This window comes from Heterodontus francisci, chromosome 10, assembly GCF_036365525.1.
Source record: "Heterodontus francisci isolate sHetFra1 chromosome 10, sHetFra1.hap1, whole genome shotgun sequence".
In the NCBI taxonomy this organism is placed as follows: domain Eukaryota; kingdom Metazoa; phylum Chordata; class Chondrichthyes; order Heterodontiformes; family Heterodontidae; genus Heterodontus; species Heterodontus francisci.
In genome coordinates this window covers 11110974-11126044 of record NC_090380.1, presented here as the reverse complement: position 1 = coordinate 11126044, position 15071 = coordinate 11110974, and the positions used below count along the sequence as shown (strand labels likewise).

General features: G+C 43.8%; 1 protein-coding gene across 1 annotated transcript in view; it reads left to right on the top strand.

The window, feature by feature from the left end:
- LOC137374289 (cytoplasmic tyrosine-protein kinase BMX-like) overlaps positions 1-15071 on the top strand; it is a 170834-nt gene that overhangs the window by 11003 nt on the left and 144760 nt on the right. Inside the window, exons 2-3 of the mRNA XM_068040099.1 lie at positions 12541-12645; positions 13771-13852. Coding sequence (XP_067896200.1) covers positions 12541-12645; positions 13771-13852 — 187 coding nt within the window. The remainder of the gene's footprint in view (positions 1-12540; positions 12646-13770; positions 13853-15071) is intronic.

Sequence of the window (15071 nt, the reverse complement as noted above, 5' to 3'; positions counted from 1 at the left end):
AGGGATCAGTTCTGGGACCTTTGCTGTTTGTAGTATATATAAATGATTTGGAGGAAAATGTAGCTGGTCTGATTAGTAAGTTTGCGGACGACACAAAGGTTGGTGGAGTTGCGGATAATGATGAGGATTGTCAGAAGATCCAGCAGGATATAGACCGGTTGGAGACTTGGGCAGAGAAATGGCAGATAGAGTTTAATCTGGACAAATGTGAGGTAATGCATTTTGGAAGGTCTAATGCAGGTGGGAGGTATACAGTAAATGGCAGAACCCTTAGGAGTATTGACAGGCAGAGAGATCTGGGAATACAACTCCACAGGTCACTGAAAGTGGCAATGCAGGTGGATAACGTAGTCAAGAAGGCATACGGCATGCTTGCCTTCATCGGTCGGGGCATAGAGTATAAAAATTGGCAAGTCATGTTGCAGCTGTACAGAACTTTAGTTAGGCCACACTTAGAATATTGCGTGCAATTCTGGTCGCCACACTACCAGAAGGACGTGGAGGCTTTGGAGAGGGTACAGAGGAGGTTTACCAGGATGTTGCCTGGTCTGGAGGGCATTAGCTATGAGGAGAGGTTGGAAAAACCCGGATTGTTTTCACTGGAACAACGGAGGTGGAGGGGCGACATGATAGAGGTTTACAAAGTTATGAGCGGCATGGACAGAGTGGATAGTCAGAAACTTTTTCCCAGGGTGGCAGAGTCAGTTACTAGGGGACACAGGTTTATGGTGCGAGGGTCAAAGCCTAGAGGGGATGTGCGAGGCAAGTTTTTACACAGAGGGTGGTGAGTGCCTGGAACTTGCTGCCAGGGGAGGTGGTGGAAGCAGATACGATAGCGACGTTTAAGAGATATCTTGACAAATATATGAATAGGAAGGGAATAGAGGGATATGGGCCCCGGAGGTGCAGAAGATGTTAGTTTCGGCAGGCACCAAGATCGGCGCAGGCTTGGAGGGCCGAATGGCCTGTTCCTGTGCTGTACTGTTCTTTGTTCTTTGTTCTTTGATCCTGAGAAGCAGCTGGTGACACAGCAGGGCATGCGGGAGGCTTAGAACCCCCTGGAGTGTATGTTCCAGGAAGTGATCACCCCACAGCTGTAGAGAGTTCTGTGGATACTAAATGGGTGGCCATCCGGCAGCGTAGGAAGAGACAGGCAGTGCAACAATTCTCCAGGACTGTGGCACTCTCAAACCGATTTTCAACACTGAATACCAGATTTGGTGACAACATCTTGGGGAAATGCAGTCTGGAGCACATCCTCTTTAACAATATTTACATCACATTATTGTCTTGTCTTTGGCCTCCTTATCTCGAGAGACAATGGGTAAGTGCCTGGAGGTGGTCAGTAGTTTGTGGAGCAGCACCTGGAGTGGCTATAAAGGCCAATATTAGAGTGACAGACTCTTCCACAGGTGCTGCAGAAGAAATTGTTTGTCGGGGCTGTTACACAGTTGGCTCTCCCCTTGCGCTTCTGTCTTTTTTCCTGCCAACTGCTAAGTCTCTTCGACTCGCCACACTTTAGCCCCACCTTTATGGCTGCCCGCCAGCTCTGGCGAACACTGGCAACTGACTCCCACGACTTGTGCTCAATGTCACAGGACTTCATGTCGCGTTTGCAGACGTCTTTAAAATGGAGACATGGACGGCCGGTGGGTCTGATACCAGTGGCGAGCACGCTGTACAATGTGTCTTTGGGGATCCTGCCATCTTCCATGCGGCTCACATGGCCAAGCCATCTCAAGCGCCGCTGACTGAGTAGTGTGTATAAGCTGGGGATCGTCAGCAAAGAGGAGTTCCCTGATGAGGACTTTCCGTACTTTGGTCTTTGCTCTTAGATGGGCAAGGTTGAACAACCTGCCCCCTGATCTTGTGTAGAGGAAAATTCCTTCTTCTGAAGACTTGAACGCAGTAGGGAGAAGAAAATCCCAAACAGTGTGGGTGCGAGAACACAGCCCTGTTTCACGCCACTCAGGATAGGAAAGGGGTCTGATGAGATGCCGCTATGCTGAATTGTGCCTTTCATATTGTCATGGAATGAGATGATGATACTTAGTAGCTTTGGTGGACATCTGATCTTTTCTAGTAGTCTGAAGAGACCACGTCTGCTGACGAGGTCAAAGGCTTTGGTGAGATCAATGAAAGCAATGTAGAGGGGCATCTGTTGTTCACTGTATTTCTCCTGTATCTGACGAAGGGAGAACAGCATGTCAATGGTCGATCTCTCTGCACGAAAGCCACACTGTGCCTCAGGGTATACGCGCTCGGCCAGCTTCTGGAGCCTGTTTAAAGCGACTCAAGCAAAATATCACATTATATAGGCAGTTTAATTGTGTGAAGCCTCAATATTTTGTTTTTAACTTAACACTATCTCAAGCTTAATTGAGAGTCTGTTATGAACTCAAAATGGTCTCTGAACTGTAATTGTCGGTTATCTTGTAGTTTAACTGTACCTTAAGTCTCTCACTGGTTTTATTTAGTTTCAGCAATACTAAATAAAAACATTTTTGTTTTGTCTTAATTTATGGGTGTTTCAGAGTCCAATTTTTTTCTTTTCTTGTACATACACTGTTTCAAAAAAAAACCTCCCAAAACATGGGGAACAGTGAAACAGTTATAGAAATGAATTAAGTGCAATTGCTCTTAAACATTTTAATCGTGTGGTATTGTCATTTCTATAATATAATCTTAGTCTGCATGCATTTCCTATTTGAAATAAGCCTTCCTGCTGTATCATCATACTTTTGTGGTAACGTGTTCCATTCTATATTCCAATGTACATGTTTATAATGGAAATGGTCTATGTAAGCTGACATTTTGTAGGCAGTGTGAAGCAAAAGACAGCACAAAGTGAGGTGGGGGGGAGGGGTAGGACAAAGTGTAGAAATGCAATTGTCATTAGGGATTCAATAGTAAAAGGGACAGGCAGGTGTTTCTGCAACCATTGATATGAGTCCTGCATTGGGTGTTGCCCCCCTGGTATCAGTATCAAGCAGATCGCTGAGAGGGTGCAGGACATTCTGCAGCAGGAAGGGGATGGTAGGGGGTGTGGGGGAGGGAAGGGTAACAGCCAGAGATCATGGTCCATGCGGGAACCAATGATATAGGAAGGAAAAAAGTTGAAGCCGTGCAGCCAGCATTTTCGGAACTTGGGAAAAATTAAAGATCAGGACCTTGAAGGTAGTAATCTCTGGATTCATCCCAGTACCATGTGCTTGTGCATATTGGAATAGTAGACAAGACATGTGAACATGTGGCTGGAGAGATAGTGCAGGAGGGAGGGCTTCAGATTCCTGGGGCATTGGGGCCAGTTCTGGGGCAGGAGGGACCTGTTCATTGTAGATGGGTTGCAGTTGAACAGAGTTGGGACCAATGTGCTCACAGGATGGATCAGTAGTACTGTGGGGGAGGGTTTAAACTAATTTGGCAGTGAAATGGTCACCAGGACAGAATTGTAGAATTGGAATGGTTAGAGCACAGAAGGAGGCCATTCGTCCCATCATGTCTATGGCGGCTCTCTGCAAGAGTTACTCAGTTAGCTCGTCCCACTCTTCCACCCTTTCCCCAAAGCCCTGTAAACTGCTTCTCCTCAGGTGCTATCCAATTCCCTTTTGAAGGCCTTAATTGAATCTGCACCTACCACACTGTCAGGTAATGCATTCCAGATCCTATTCACTTGCTGCGTTAAAAAAAAAGTTTTCCCTCATGTTGCCATTGGTTCTTTTGCCATTCACATCAGTGTCCTCTGGTTCTCGACTGTTCTACCAATGGGAACTGTTTCATTCTATCTACTCTGTCCAAACCCCTCATGGTTTTGAACACCGCTATCAAATCTCCTCTTAACCTTCTCTTCTCTAAGGAGAACAACCCCAGCTTCTCCAATCTATCCACGTAATCGATGTCCCCTATTCTTGGAACCAATCTTGTGACTATTTTCTGCACCTTCTCTAAAGCCTTCACATCCTTCCTGAAGTGTGCTGCCCAGAATTGGACACAATACTCCAGGTAAGGGTGAACCAGCGTTGCAGTAGCATGTTAAATTGGTGCCGCCTGCTGTTTAGCATGATTGCTGCATGCAGCCAGGGCTACCTATGCTGCACATTGGCTGCACACATCAACAGCGGGGAGCTTGATATGGAGAGTGGCTAGTGCTATGTAAAGGCAGCCTGCACCTCTTAAAGTGGAGCTACTTTGTAGCTGCAATAAGTGGTAGGAGGTTATTTTTGAAAAGTTCGTGCTACTTAGAGCAATGGCTGAACAGGCTGACCAGGTCACCCATATCCGGAAGCAACTTGTTTCAGTAAAAGCTTTTAAATGAACAGAAAAGTACTTCATCACCAGTCAGATCACTCCCTGTAGATTATTCATACTTTAAGCAAATTTAGGAAAGCTGAAAAAATGCATATAATTGGACCAGCAGCCAGCGGAAATAATCCAGCAACTAACCCGTAAGTACTTCATGATCCCTTTAAATAATGCCGGTGCGGGGTTCTTCATGCCATTTAATGTTGTGTTCAGCTGTGCAAGGTTTAAGACAGAGTGTTGGTTGAGGATGGTGCTGGCTTCAAATCAACGTTGCACACTGATTGATGTTATCCCCTGCCTGCTCTGCATGCTGCCGGTGGTTGTTAGGTATGTACATGTTAACCCTTTTACAAAGATGGTGTCCTCTGCATTTCCCATTGGAAGTGTGCGTGTTGCTATCAAACCCCATTTCCGAGAGTTAGGAGGCTACATAGAACCAAAAATGGGCAGCACAGAGCCCAATTTCTCCCCTCACAGAGATTAAAATGAAACAAAAAGGAGGCGTAAGACAATTGTAAGGTTCATATTACAGTTGTGAACCAAGCTGAGTACAGAAAGTACAGAGGAGGTCTAAAAAGTGAATAAGAGGGTCAAAGAGAGAGTATGAGAACAGATTACTGGTAACATAAAAGGGAACCCCAATGGCTTTTATAGACATACAAATAGGACAAGCGGAGTCAAATTCTGCTGGAACTGTATAAATCATTGGTTAGACCACAACTTGAATAACAGTGTGTAGTTCTGGTCACTTCACTGCAGAAAGGATGTAATTGCACTAGAGAGGGTACAGAGGAGATTTACAAGGATGTTGCCAGGGCTGGAAAAATGCAACTATGAGGAAAGATTGGATAGGCTGGTGTTGTTCTCCTTGGAACAGAGAAGGCTGAGGGGAAATGTGATTGAAATGTATAAAATTTTGAGGGGCCTGGATAGAGTGGAGGTGAAGAGTCTGTTCACCTGAGCAGAGAGGTCAGTGACGAGGGAGCATAGATTTAAAGTTTAAAGATTCAAAAGGAGTCTGGATATGCAACTCAAGTGCCGTAATCTGCAGGGCTACAGACCAAATGCTGGAAGGTGGGATTAGAATGGATGGATCATTTTTCAGTCGGCACAGATGCGATGGACCAAGTGGTCTCTTTCTGTGCCTTAAACTTTCTATAATTCTATGATTCTATAAATGGAAAGGTGTGATAAATTAGGCACCAAAAATATGATATTCTTCTATGGCAGAAGGTATGGCTGAGGTACTGAATGCCTGGTTTCCATCTATTTTTGCAAGAGAGGAGAATGCTGCCAATGTAGCAGTCAAGGTGGAGGCAGTAGCAATAATGGATAGGATAAAAATAAGAAAGAGGAGGCACTTAAGAGGTTGGCAGTCCTCACAGTAGAAAAGCCATCCAGTGTGCATGAGATGCATCCAACATTACTGAGGGAAATAAGGATGGAAATTGTGGAGCCTCTGGCCACAATTGTTTAATCTTCCTTAGATTTGGGGGCGATGCCAGAGGACTGGAGGATTGTAATTGCGACAGGCCTGTTCAAACAGGGGAGAGGGATAAACACAGTAACTAGAGGCCAGTTAACCCAATGTCAGTGGTGGGAAAACTGGTAGAAATAATAATCCAGGACAAAATTAATTAATCTCTTGAAAAAATGTGGGCAAATAAATGGAATTCCGCATGGATTTGTTAAAGGCAAATAGTGTTTGATTAACTTGATTGAGGATCCTTGAGGAAGTAACAGAGGTTTGATGAGGGTACTGCAGTTGACATGTATATGAACGTTCAAAATGCAGTTGATAAAGTACCACATAATAGACTTGTTAGCAAAATTAAGGTCCATAGGATTAAAGGAGCAGTGGCAGCGAAGATACAAAATTGGCTAAAGGACAGAAAGCAGAGAGTAAGGATAAATGGTTGTTTCTCAGATTGGAGGGAGTTTTTTTTTATTCCTTTCATGGGATGTAGACATTGCTGGGCCAGGCCAGCGTTTATTGCCCATCCCTAATTGCCCTTGAGAAGGTGGTGGTGAGCTGCCTTCTTGAACCGCTGCAGTCCATGTAGGGTAGGTGCACCCACAATGCTGTTAGGAAGGGAGTTTCAGGATTTTGACCCAGTGACAGTGAAGGAATGACGATATAGTTCCAAGTCAGGATGGTGCATGGCTTGGAGGGGAAATTGCAGGTGGTGGTGTTTCCATGCATTTTCTGCCCTTGTCATTCTAGGTAGGACAGGTCACAGGTTTGAAAGGTGTTGTCTGAGTTGCCTTGATGCGTTGCTGCAGTGCATCTTGTAGATGGTACACACTGCTGCCACTGTGCGTCAGTGGTGGAGGGAATGAATGTTTGTGAATGGAGTGCCAATCAAGCAGGCTGCTTTGTCCTGGATGGTGTCGAGCCTCTTGAGTGTTCTTGGAACTGCACACATCTAGGCACATGGAAAATATTCTATCACACTCCTGACTTGTGCCTTGTAGATGATGGACAGGCTTTGGGGAGTCAGGAGGTGAGTTACTCGCCACAGGATTCCTAGCCTCTGATCTGCTCTTGTAGCCATGTTATTTATATGGCTAATCCAGTTCAGTTTGTGATCAATGGTAGCCCCTAGGATGTTGATAGTGGGGGATTCAGCGATGGTAATGCCATTGAATGTCAAGGGGAAGATGGTTAGATTCTCTCTTGTTGGAGATGGTCATTGCCTGGCACTTGTGTGGCGCGAATGTTACTTGCCACTTATCAGTCCAAGCCTGGCTACTGTCCAGGTCTTGCTGCATTTCTACATGGACTGCTTCAGTATCTGAGGAATCGCAAATGGTACTGAACATTGTGCAATCATCAGCGAACGTCCCCACGTCTGACCTTATGATTGAAGGAAGGTCATTGATGAAGCAGCTGAAGATGATTGGGCCTAGGACACTACTCTGAGGAAGTCCTGCAGCGATGTCCTGGAGCTGAGATGATTGATCTCCAATAACCACAACCATCTTCCTTTGCGTTAGGTGCGATTCCAACCAGTGGAGAGTTTTCCCCCTTATTCCCATTGACTCCAGTTTTGCCAGGGCTCCTTGATGCCATACCCAGTCAAATACTGCCTTGATGTCAAGGGCAGTCACTCTCACCTCACCTCTTCTCGCCTCGCCATACCATGGTGATCCCCAAGGGTCGGTATCAGAACCATATATTAATAACCTTGGCTTGGGAATGCAGGGCATAATTTCAAAGTTTGCAGATAACACAAAACTCAAAATGAAGTAAACAATGAGGAGGACATTAACAGACCCAGGAGGACATGGACAGTCTCGTAAATTGGCATAAATATGGTAGATGCAATTTAAAGCACACAAGTGTGAAGTGATTCATTTTGATAGGAAGAATGAAGAGAGGCAATATGATTAAACTATACAATTTTAAATTTGTTGCAGGAACAGAAAGACCTGGGGGTGTTTGTACACAAATCTTTGAAGGTGGCAGGACAAGTTGAGAAGTCAAAAAAATATGGGATCCTTGGGTACAAAAGCAAGGAGGTTGTACTAAACCAGAATGGTCCAACATATGGCCCGTGGACCCGCCAAAGGTTTCCATGTGGCCCTCAGGTGTAAACTGTACCAGGGGCTATTCCTCATCCTCGCCAGGGGTCCAGAGAAATTTCCCTTTGGCTTCTTCTTGCAGACCGGCTTTCTAAAAAGAACGATAAAGATCCGGCGTCTTTTAAAACTAAAATGGAACACCCAATCTGTCCGAAGTTTGAAAATTGCTGTTCCTGACGTCAGCAGATGTCAGCTGTGAAACTCAGCATGATGCTTTTTTAGAGGGACAGAAAGAAAGAGAGGGGGACAGAGAGAGAGAGGGGAACAGAGAGACAGAGAGAGAGAGAGCGAGGACAGAAAGAGAGAGGGGGCAGAGAGAGGGGGAACAGAGAGTGAGAGAGGGGGACAGTAAGAGGGAGAGGAGGACAGAGAGAGGGGGACAGAGAGAGAGGAGGGGATGGGGGGATAGAGAGAGGGAGATAGAGAGAGAAAGAGGGGGAGAGAGGGGGGACACAGAGAGTGAGGATGACACGGGGGGCACAGAGAGGGGGGACAGAGAGAGAGAGACAGAGAGAGCAAGAAAGCGGGAGAGAGTGATCAAGATTACCCATGACAGATGGACATCTATCCAGAATACTCTGCATCTCTATAAAAGTGTACAGTCAGACATTGACTACTTGCACAGCAAAGAAATGCCAGGTATCTCACTAAATCAGTATCCAACATAGTGATCAGAAAGTAACTCAGTACATTAGTCTTCTCAGTTAAAGCTTCTTCACAAAAATGCACATTTGTTGTTGTTTTGTTTAATAGTAAGATAACATTTTAATGCCTTTATCTTTCCGAAATTGCCTCACTGGCCCTGATGTAAGACAAAAATTGTAATGTAGCACCCCCCACCCCCACACAAAAAGGTTGGACAACCCTGTGCTAAACCTTTATAAAACAATGGATAGGCCTCAACTGGAGTATTGTGTTCAATTCTGGGCACCATACTTTAGGAAGAATGCCAAAATGTTGGAGAGGGTGCAGAAGACATTCTAGTGAATGGTATCGGGGATGAAAGACTTTATTTACATGGATAGATGAGAGAAATTGAGTTTGGTCTGCACAGAACAGAGCATGTTAAAGGGAGATTTGATGGATGTGTTCCAAATCTTGAAGGGTTTTGATCGAGTAAATAAGGAGAAACTTTCCAGTGACAGAAGGCTCGATGACTAGAAGTAACAGATTTAAAGTATTTGGCAACACATCACAGGCAACGGGGAAGCGTTTTTTTTACCTAGCCAGTTGTGATCTGGACTGCACTGAAAAGATGGTGGAATCAGATTCAGTAATCAGCAAATCAGCCATGGTCTAACTGAATAACGAAACAGGTTTGAGGAGCTGACTGACCTACTCCTGTCCCTATGAATTTTACAGATTAATTATATATCCCATCAGTTCTGAAACCAAAGGCCTGGATTTTACCATTAGGTTCACCTGATTTAGAGCTGTAAATCAAATGGACTAGATCGTAAAATTGGACAGAGTATCATTACAACTCTCCGCCCACTTTATACCAAACACAATTGTGTTTGAGGTAGGTGCTTCCAAAGCACTTGGCAGTGATTGTCCATTTCAATCAGGTGGATGGTTCATTAAAATATTAATTTAAGGACATGAACATTTTGCATATCATTTCCCCGCATTGCTTGAAACTCAACTGTGAGTGCCTGTTGAATTAATGGTTCAGTAATGAATGGATTCTTCAGTTTTAAACTGCATCTTGCAGGTGGCTGAATATCACAGTATGTCACATTTTTTAAGTGAGATTGCATGAAAGAAGGCATGCCAGCTTATCAACCATCAACTTGACACAGTTGCCACCAATCATACCAACAGGTGTTGTGGCACCTATTCACCCTCTTGTAGGTCATGGGTTCAAGTTCCACTCCTGAGTCTAGAACACATAGGCTGACACTTCCCAGTCCAGTACTGAGGGGTGCTACACTGTCAGAGGTGCCATCTTTCAGACAAAAAATTAAGTCAAGGCCCCGTCTGCCCTCTCAGATGGAGGTAAAAGATCCCACAGTGATATTTCTGGATTACCCAATTTTGGGGAAGTAATTCATTGAAAGAAACATTGTGAAAAAATACAAGAAGACGTTAATAAACTCAGAGAATAAACAAATGAATTTCAATATGGACAAGTTTGTTGGAAGATTAAGGAAGCACATACTGCTTGTAAAATAGGAATCTAATTTGGATAAAGGTGCAAGCAGTCTGGGGATACAGATTCACAAATTATTAAAAGAAGCAACACAAATTACAAGGCCATTTTTAAAAAGAAAACAAACCAAGGACTGGGATTCATTTGTGGAGGGATATGTTAACCTTGGTTAGACCACATTTGCAAAGTTATGATCTCCACATTATAGAAAAGATATGGAGACACTGAACAAGTTGCAAAGAATAATTAAAAGGATGATACCAGAAATGTGAGGTTATACTTATCAGGAAAGATTAAACAGGCAAGGGCAGGAAAGAGTAAAGAGAAGACTGAGGGGTGACCTAATAGAGGTCTTTAAAATTATGATGGGATTTCATAGGGTCGACACAGAGAAGATGTTTCCACTGGTGCACAGGCTGAAACTAAGGGTCATAAATATAAGATAATCACTAATAAATCCAATAGGAAATTCAGAAGAAACTACTTTACTCAGAGAATGGTGAGAATGTGGAACTCATTACCACAGGAAGTGGTTGAGGAGAATAGTTTAGATGCATTGAAGGGGAAGCTGGATAAACACATGAGGGAGAAAAGGTTAGAAGGATATGTTGATGAGGTTGCAGGAAGTAGGGTGCGAGGAGGCTGATGTGGAGAATAAACACTGACAAGGGCTAGATGGGCCAAATGACTTGTTTCTGTGCTGCAAATTCCAAGTAATACAATGTAATTCTATGTAACTATTTCAAGGGAAAGCAGTTGAGTTCTCCCTGGGTGTCCTGGCCAATATTTATCCTTCTACCTATAACTAAAAACAGATTATTTGATCGTTGTCACATTGCTTTTTGTGGGGGCTTGCCATGCCACAATTGGCTGCTTCTGACATGATAACAGTGACTATACTTCATTGACTTCATTGTTTTCATTGACTGTAAAGCACATCCTAAGGTTGTGAATGTTAAACTCCAGAAAGCTTGTTATGGAAGGATAATGCTGGAGCCTATCTTTACTCAGTTTCCCATTTATTGCACAGAGTACAAGGATTACAAACATGTAGCTCCTCACTCAAACCCTCCACCAGTCTCAGTGAGTGTCTCCTTATAAGTGCTCAAGTAAGACCCAGTTAATACCCTCCATCTGCATATAATTAAACAATTATCAGTGAAAAGTTCTATATAAATGCACAAGGGTATAAAATTGGATCAGCAGCCAAGGGAATTAAATATCAGGTACTGCACATAGCAGGCAGCCGATCAGATACTATCCATTTTGCACCACTGGCTGAAATGAATTTCTGCCCAAATTCTTTATTTCTTTTTCCCTGACTCACACCTACATCTTGTGGAGGATTTCTCACTGCCTGCCTGAGGCTGGTGTGGAGACACTTACAGGCACCAAATGGGTTCTCCGTTGGTTGTGGAAGGGCAGGAAACTGGCCAGCTCCTACACTGAATGGTGAAGGCCCAATAACATCAATGTAGTGGGGTAATTGGATGGAGTGTGTAGCAATTAGCACATCCCCTAACGCCTGTTTGTCACCTCCACAGAAGCTGAGTTTACCCCCACAGTGGTTACGATTTTCACTGCACATATTCCCCACCCCCATCATTAAATCAATATGTAGAAAAATTGGTCTTTTTTCTCCTAGGTTTTTAGGCTTCACATAGATCTTTGACATCACACAAGATGTCTTGATGAATCTGTAGAGTTCACTAAAATAAAAGCAAAATACTGCAAATGCTGGAAATCTGAAATAAAAACAGAAAGTGCTGAAAATACTCAGCAGGTCTGGCAGCATCTGTGGAGAGAGAAGCAGAGTTAACGTTTCAGGTCTGCCAACTGGTCAGTTCTGATGAAAGGTCATTGACCAGAAATATTAACTCTGCTTCTCTCTGCACAGGTGCCAACAGACCTGCTGAGTATTTTCCAGAACTTTCTGGTTTTATTTCTGTAAAGTTTACTACTGTGTTGCTAAATACAGCCCCAAACATAATAACCACAAACTATTATCAGTTGTATTTTAGTCTAATTTGCCCCACTGAACCCCTTTGAAATTGAAATGACAATTTACCTTCCGCGTCCTCAGTTTACAGGCTCTCTTGGAAATGGAACTCATGCCATGTTATATAACTCTCTGCCACTGCACCTTTCTGTTCTCATATAACATCTATACGTATTCAGATTCTAGTGGGTGGCCACTGGATAACAAGCGAGAGCTGGAACTCGGGCTGATTTTGCCCTCCCTGATTTGGAGTCTCTGAGGCTATCAATCATGTGCCCTCACAGCCACAGCAGCTAACCCAGCCCAGAGAGGAATAAGGACCATGTTTGTTTCTACGAATCAATATCACAACCCACAGTGTCACATGTAGATAACAGAACTGTTGCCTTCAAACATAGCATTAGTCTGCTGTCGACCGAGAGCGTTGTTAAAACTGTCTATTTTTAAATATCTTAAAAATGATAAGACTAAAGTTGATAAAATCAATTATTTCATTTGGTAGAAACAAGGAAAACAAAAGGGAGTGATTGACCTTGAGACGATTAAATGTGTTGAGACAGTAAGTTTGATCGAACCAACGCCTGTGAACAGACAGTACCCAATTCAGGTAAGATCACACACAATGTAAACTCCAGTCACCCAAACTTCACAAATCACAAGCTAGAAAGATAACCAAGCAATCAAGGCATTCCACAGCATGTTCATGGTGGTCAGGAGCAACCCCTCTGATTCAAAAGCTTAGTATTACAAGTTTTACAATTAAATACAGCAAGCGATGTCTGAATATAATACTGCGATCTGAACAATATCATTACATTGCAAAAACCATTTCACTTTGAAAACTGTACAGACTGTTACCAGAGGGGGAATAATGGTATAATCAGGTGAACTGAGGAGTTCCAGCTTATGGGCTTAAGACACAGGTTGCTAAGTCCAGCACAATAAGGGGTGACTAACCATGGCTAGCTCTCATACGATCAGCAGCGAGACCCAGACTGACCATGTTTCGGACCCACACTGTCAGCGGTCAGACTGACCCTTTTTCACACCCATACGAATATTAGTCAGACTGACCATGTTTCACACCCTCACTGATATCAGTCTGTGCAAACTGCTATTTATTGAGGCAAGTTCCTTGCCTCCATTTGAATAGACTGCCTGCAGCTGAAAAAGCTGTGCAAGGTGACAGGCCTGTATGGAAGTTGACTGGTGACACCAACAGGTAGTTCAGAAAGGTCTAAGTAAAGGGCCTTTCCATAGTGGTTTTGGAGGAGGGGAACTAGATTTGTGAACATGATGAGTGTGATGAGGAAGCTGGTTGAAGACTTTGTCCTTTCTTGATGACCCTTTTGAAGTGTGACAGGAAGGGCTGCAAAGAAGGATCATGTGCCCCTATGTGTAAAAGCCCAGTTGAAAGCTGATAAAAGTCATTGATTATGGGAATGCAGTCTGGTGTCTCCCTAACTGCAAATTAATGAAAGGTTCATTTGGGCTCCCACAGCTTTTAGGCTGCAGCTTCCTCTCTCACGCTTACTGGCCAGGTAGTGTATCAATGGGGATTCCGGGAATGTTTATGTAAATGAGGTTCTAGCATTAAGACTGGCTGACGCTCAACTTCCCAGGATGACCACTGACTCCCATGCTCACACAGTCCATACACCCCTCCCCTTTAAAATCAGAGCCACCACGCTTGTATTTTCAATATTTTAACTGTATTATTTTATATTTACAGATTTTATACAATGAAGTTACTCTGTATGTGTATGCTAATGGAGAACAAAGCAGGACTAAGTGGCTGAATGCATTAAAATATGGTAAATAAACATTCTTGTGTCAATGGGGTTTAATTAAAAACAATTTAATATTCTCTGGAATATAATTGTAAATAATTCAAAGGATAGCTACTACAGCCCGAGGATTCAAAGGTTGCAGAATTTTCCCATTTTATTTTCCCATATTATGAGTTGATCTGTTGTGCCTTCCCCATGGGGCATAAATAAAAATTGTGACTCTCTTCCCACAACGGTCTACTTTTCTCTCCCTCACTCCATTACTCTTTGTATCTCTTACAAGATGTTTTTTCTGATTCCATTAGGAAACTATCAGGAAAGACTGAACAGGCTGAGGCTCCTTGCACTAGAAGAGAGAAGGCTGAGCAGTGACCTGATGGAGGCTGTTCAAAATTATGAGAGGGATAATAGACTAGACAGAGAGAAGATGTTGCCACTTGTTGGGGAGACCAAAACTAGGGGCCAAAAATATGAGAGTCAGTAGAGGGTGGGGCATTGGAGGCAGAGCCAGTGAGCAGAGGGTGGGGCACTGGAGGTGGTGTCAGTAAGAAGAGGGTAGGACACTGAAGGCAGTGTCAGTGAATAGAGGGCAGCACTGGAGGTGGTGTCAGTGAATAGAGGAAGGGCACTGAAGGCGGTGCATGTGAGTAAAGGGTGCGGCACTGGAGTTGGTTCTGGTGAGTAGAGGATGGGTCACTGGAGGCAGTGCCAGTGAGTAGAGGATGGGTCACTCTAGGCAGTACCAGGGCGTAAAGGGTGGGTCACTGGGGCTGGTGCCAGTAAGTAGGTGGGCAACTGGAGGCAGTGCCACTGAGTAGAAACTGGGGCACTTGAGGCAGTGCCAGTTAGTACAGGGTGGGAGATTGGAGGGGGTGCTAGTGAATGGAAATAAAAACAAGAAAGGGCTGGCAGCATCTGTGCAGACTGAAACAGAGTTAACATTTCAGGTCAGTGATCCTTCATCAGAACTGGCAAATATTAGAAATGTAAAAGGTTTTAAGCAAGTAAAGCAGGGGTGGGACAAAAGATAACAAAAGTGAAGGTGTTAATAGGACAAGGTCACAGAGAATAGCTGACCAGAAGGTCATGGAACAAAGGCAAATGGTATGTTAATGGTGTGCTGAAAGACAAAGCGTTAGTACAGAGAGGGTGTTAATTGGCAGTAAAATGAACAGCCCTGGCTCCAAGCACAAACATTAAAAAAGTGGGTAGGCACAGTAGAAGCAAACTAAACAAACTAAAA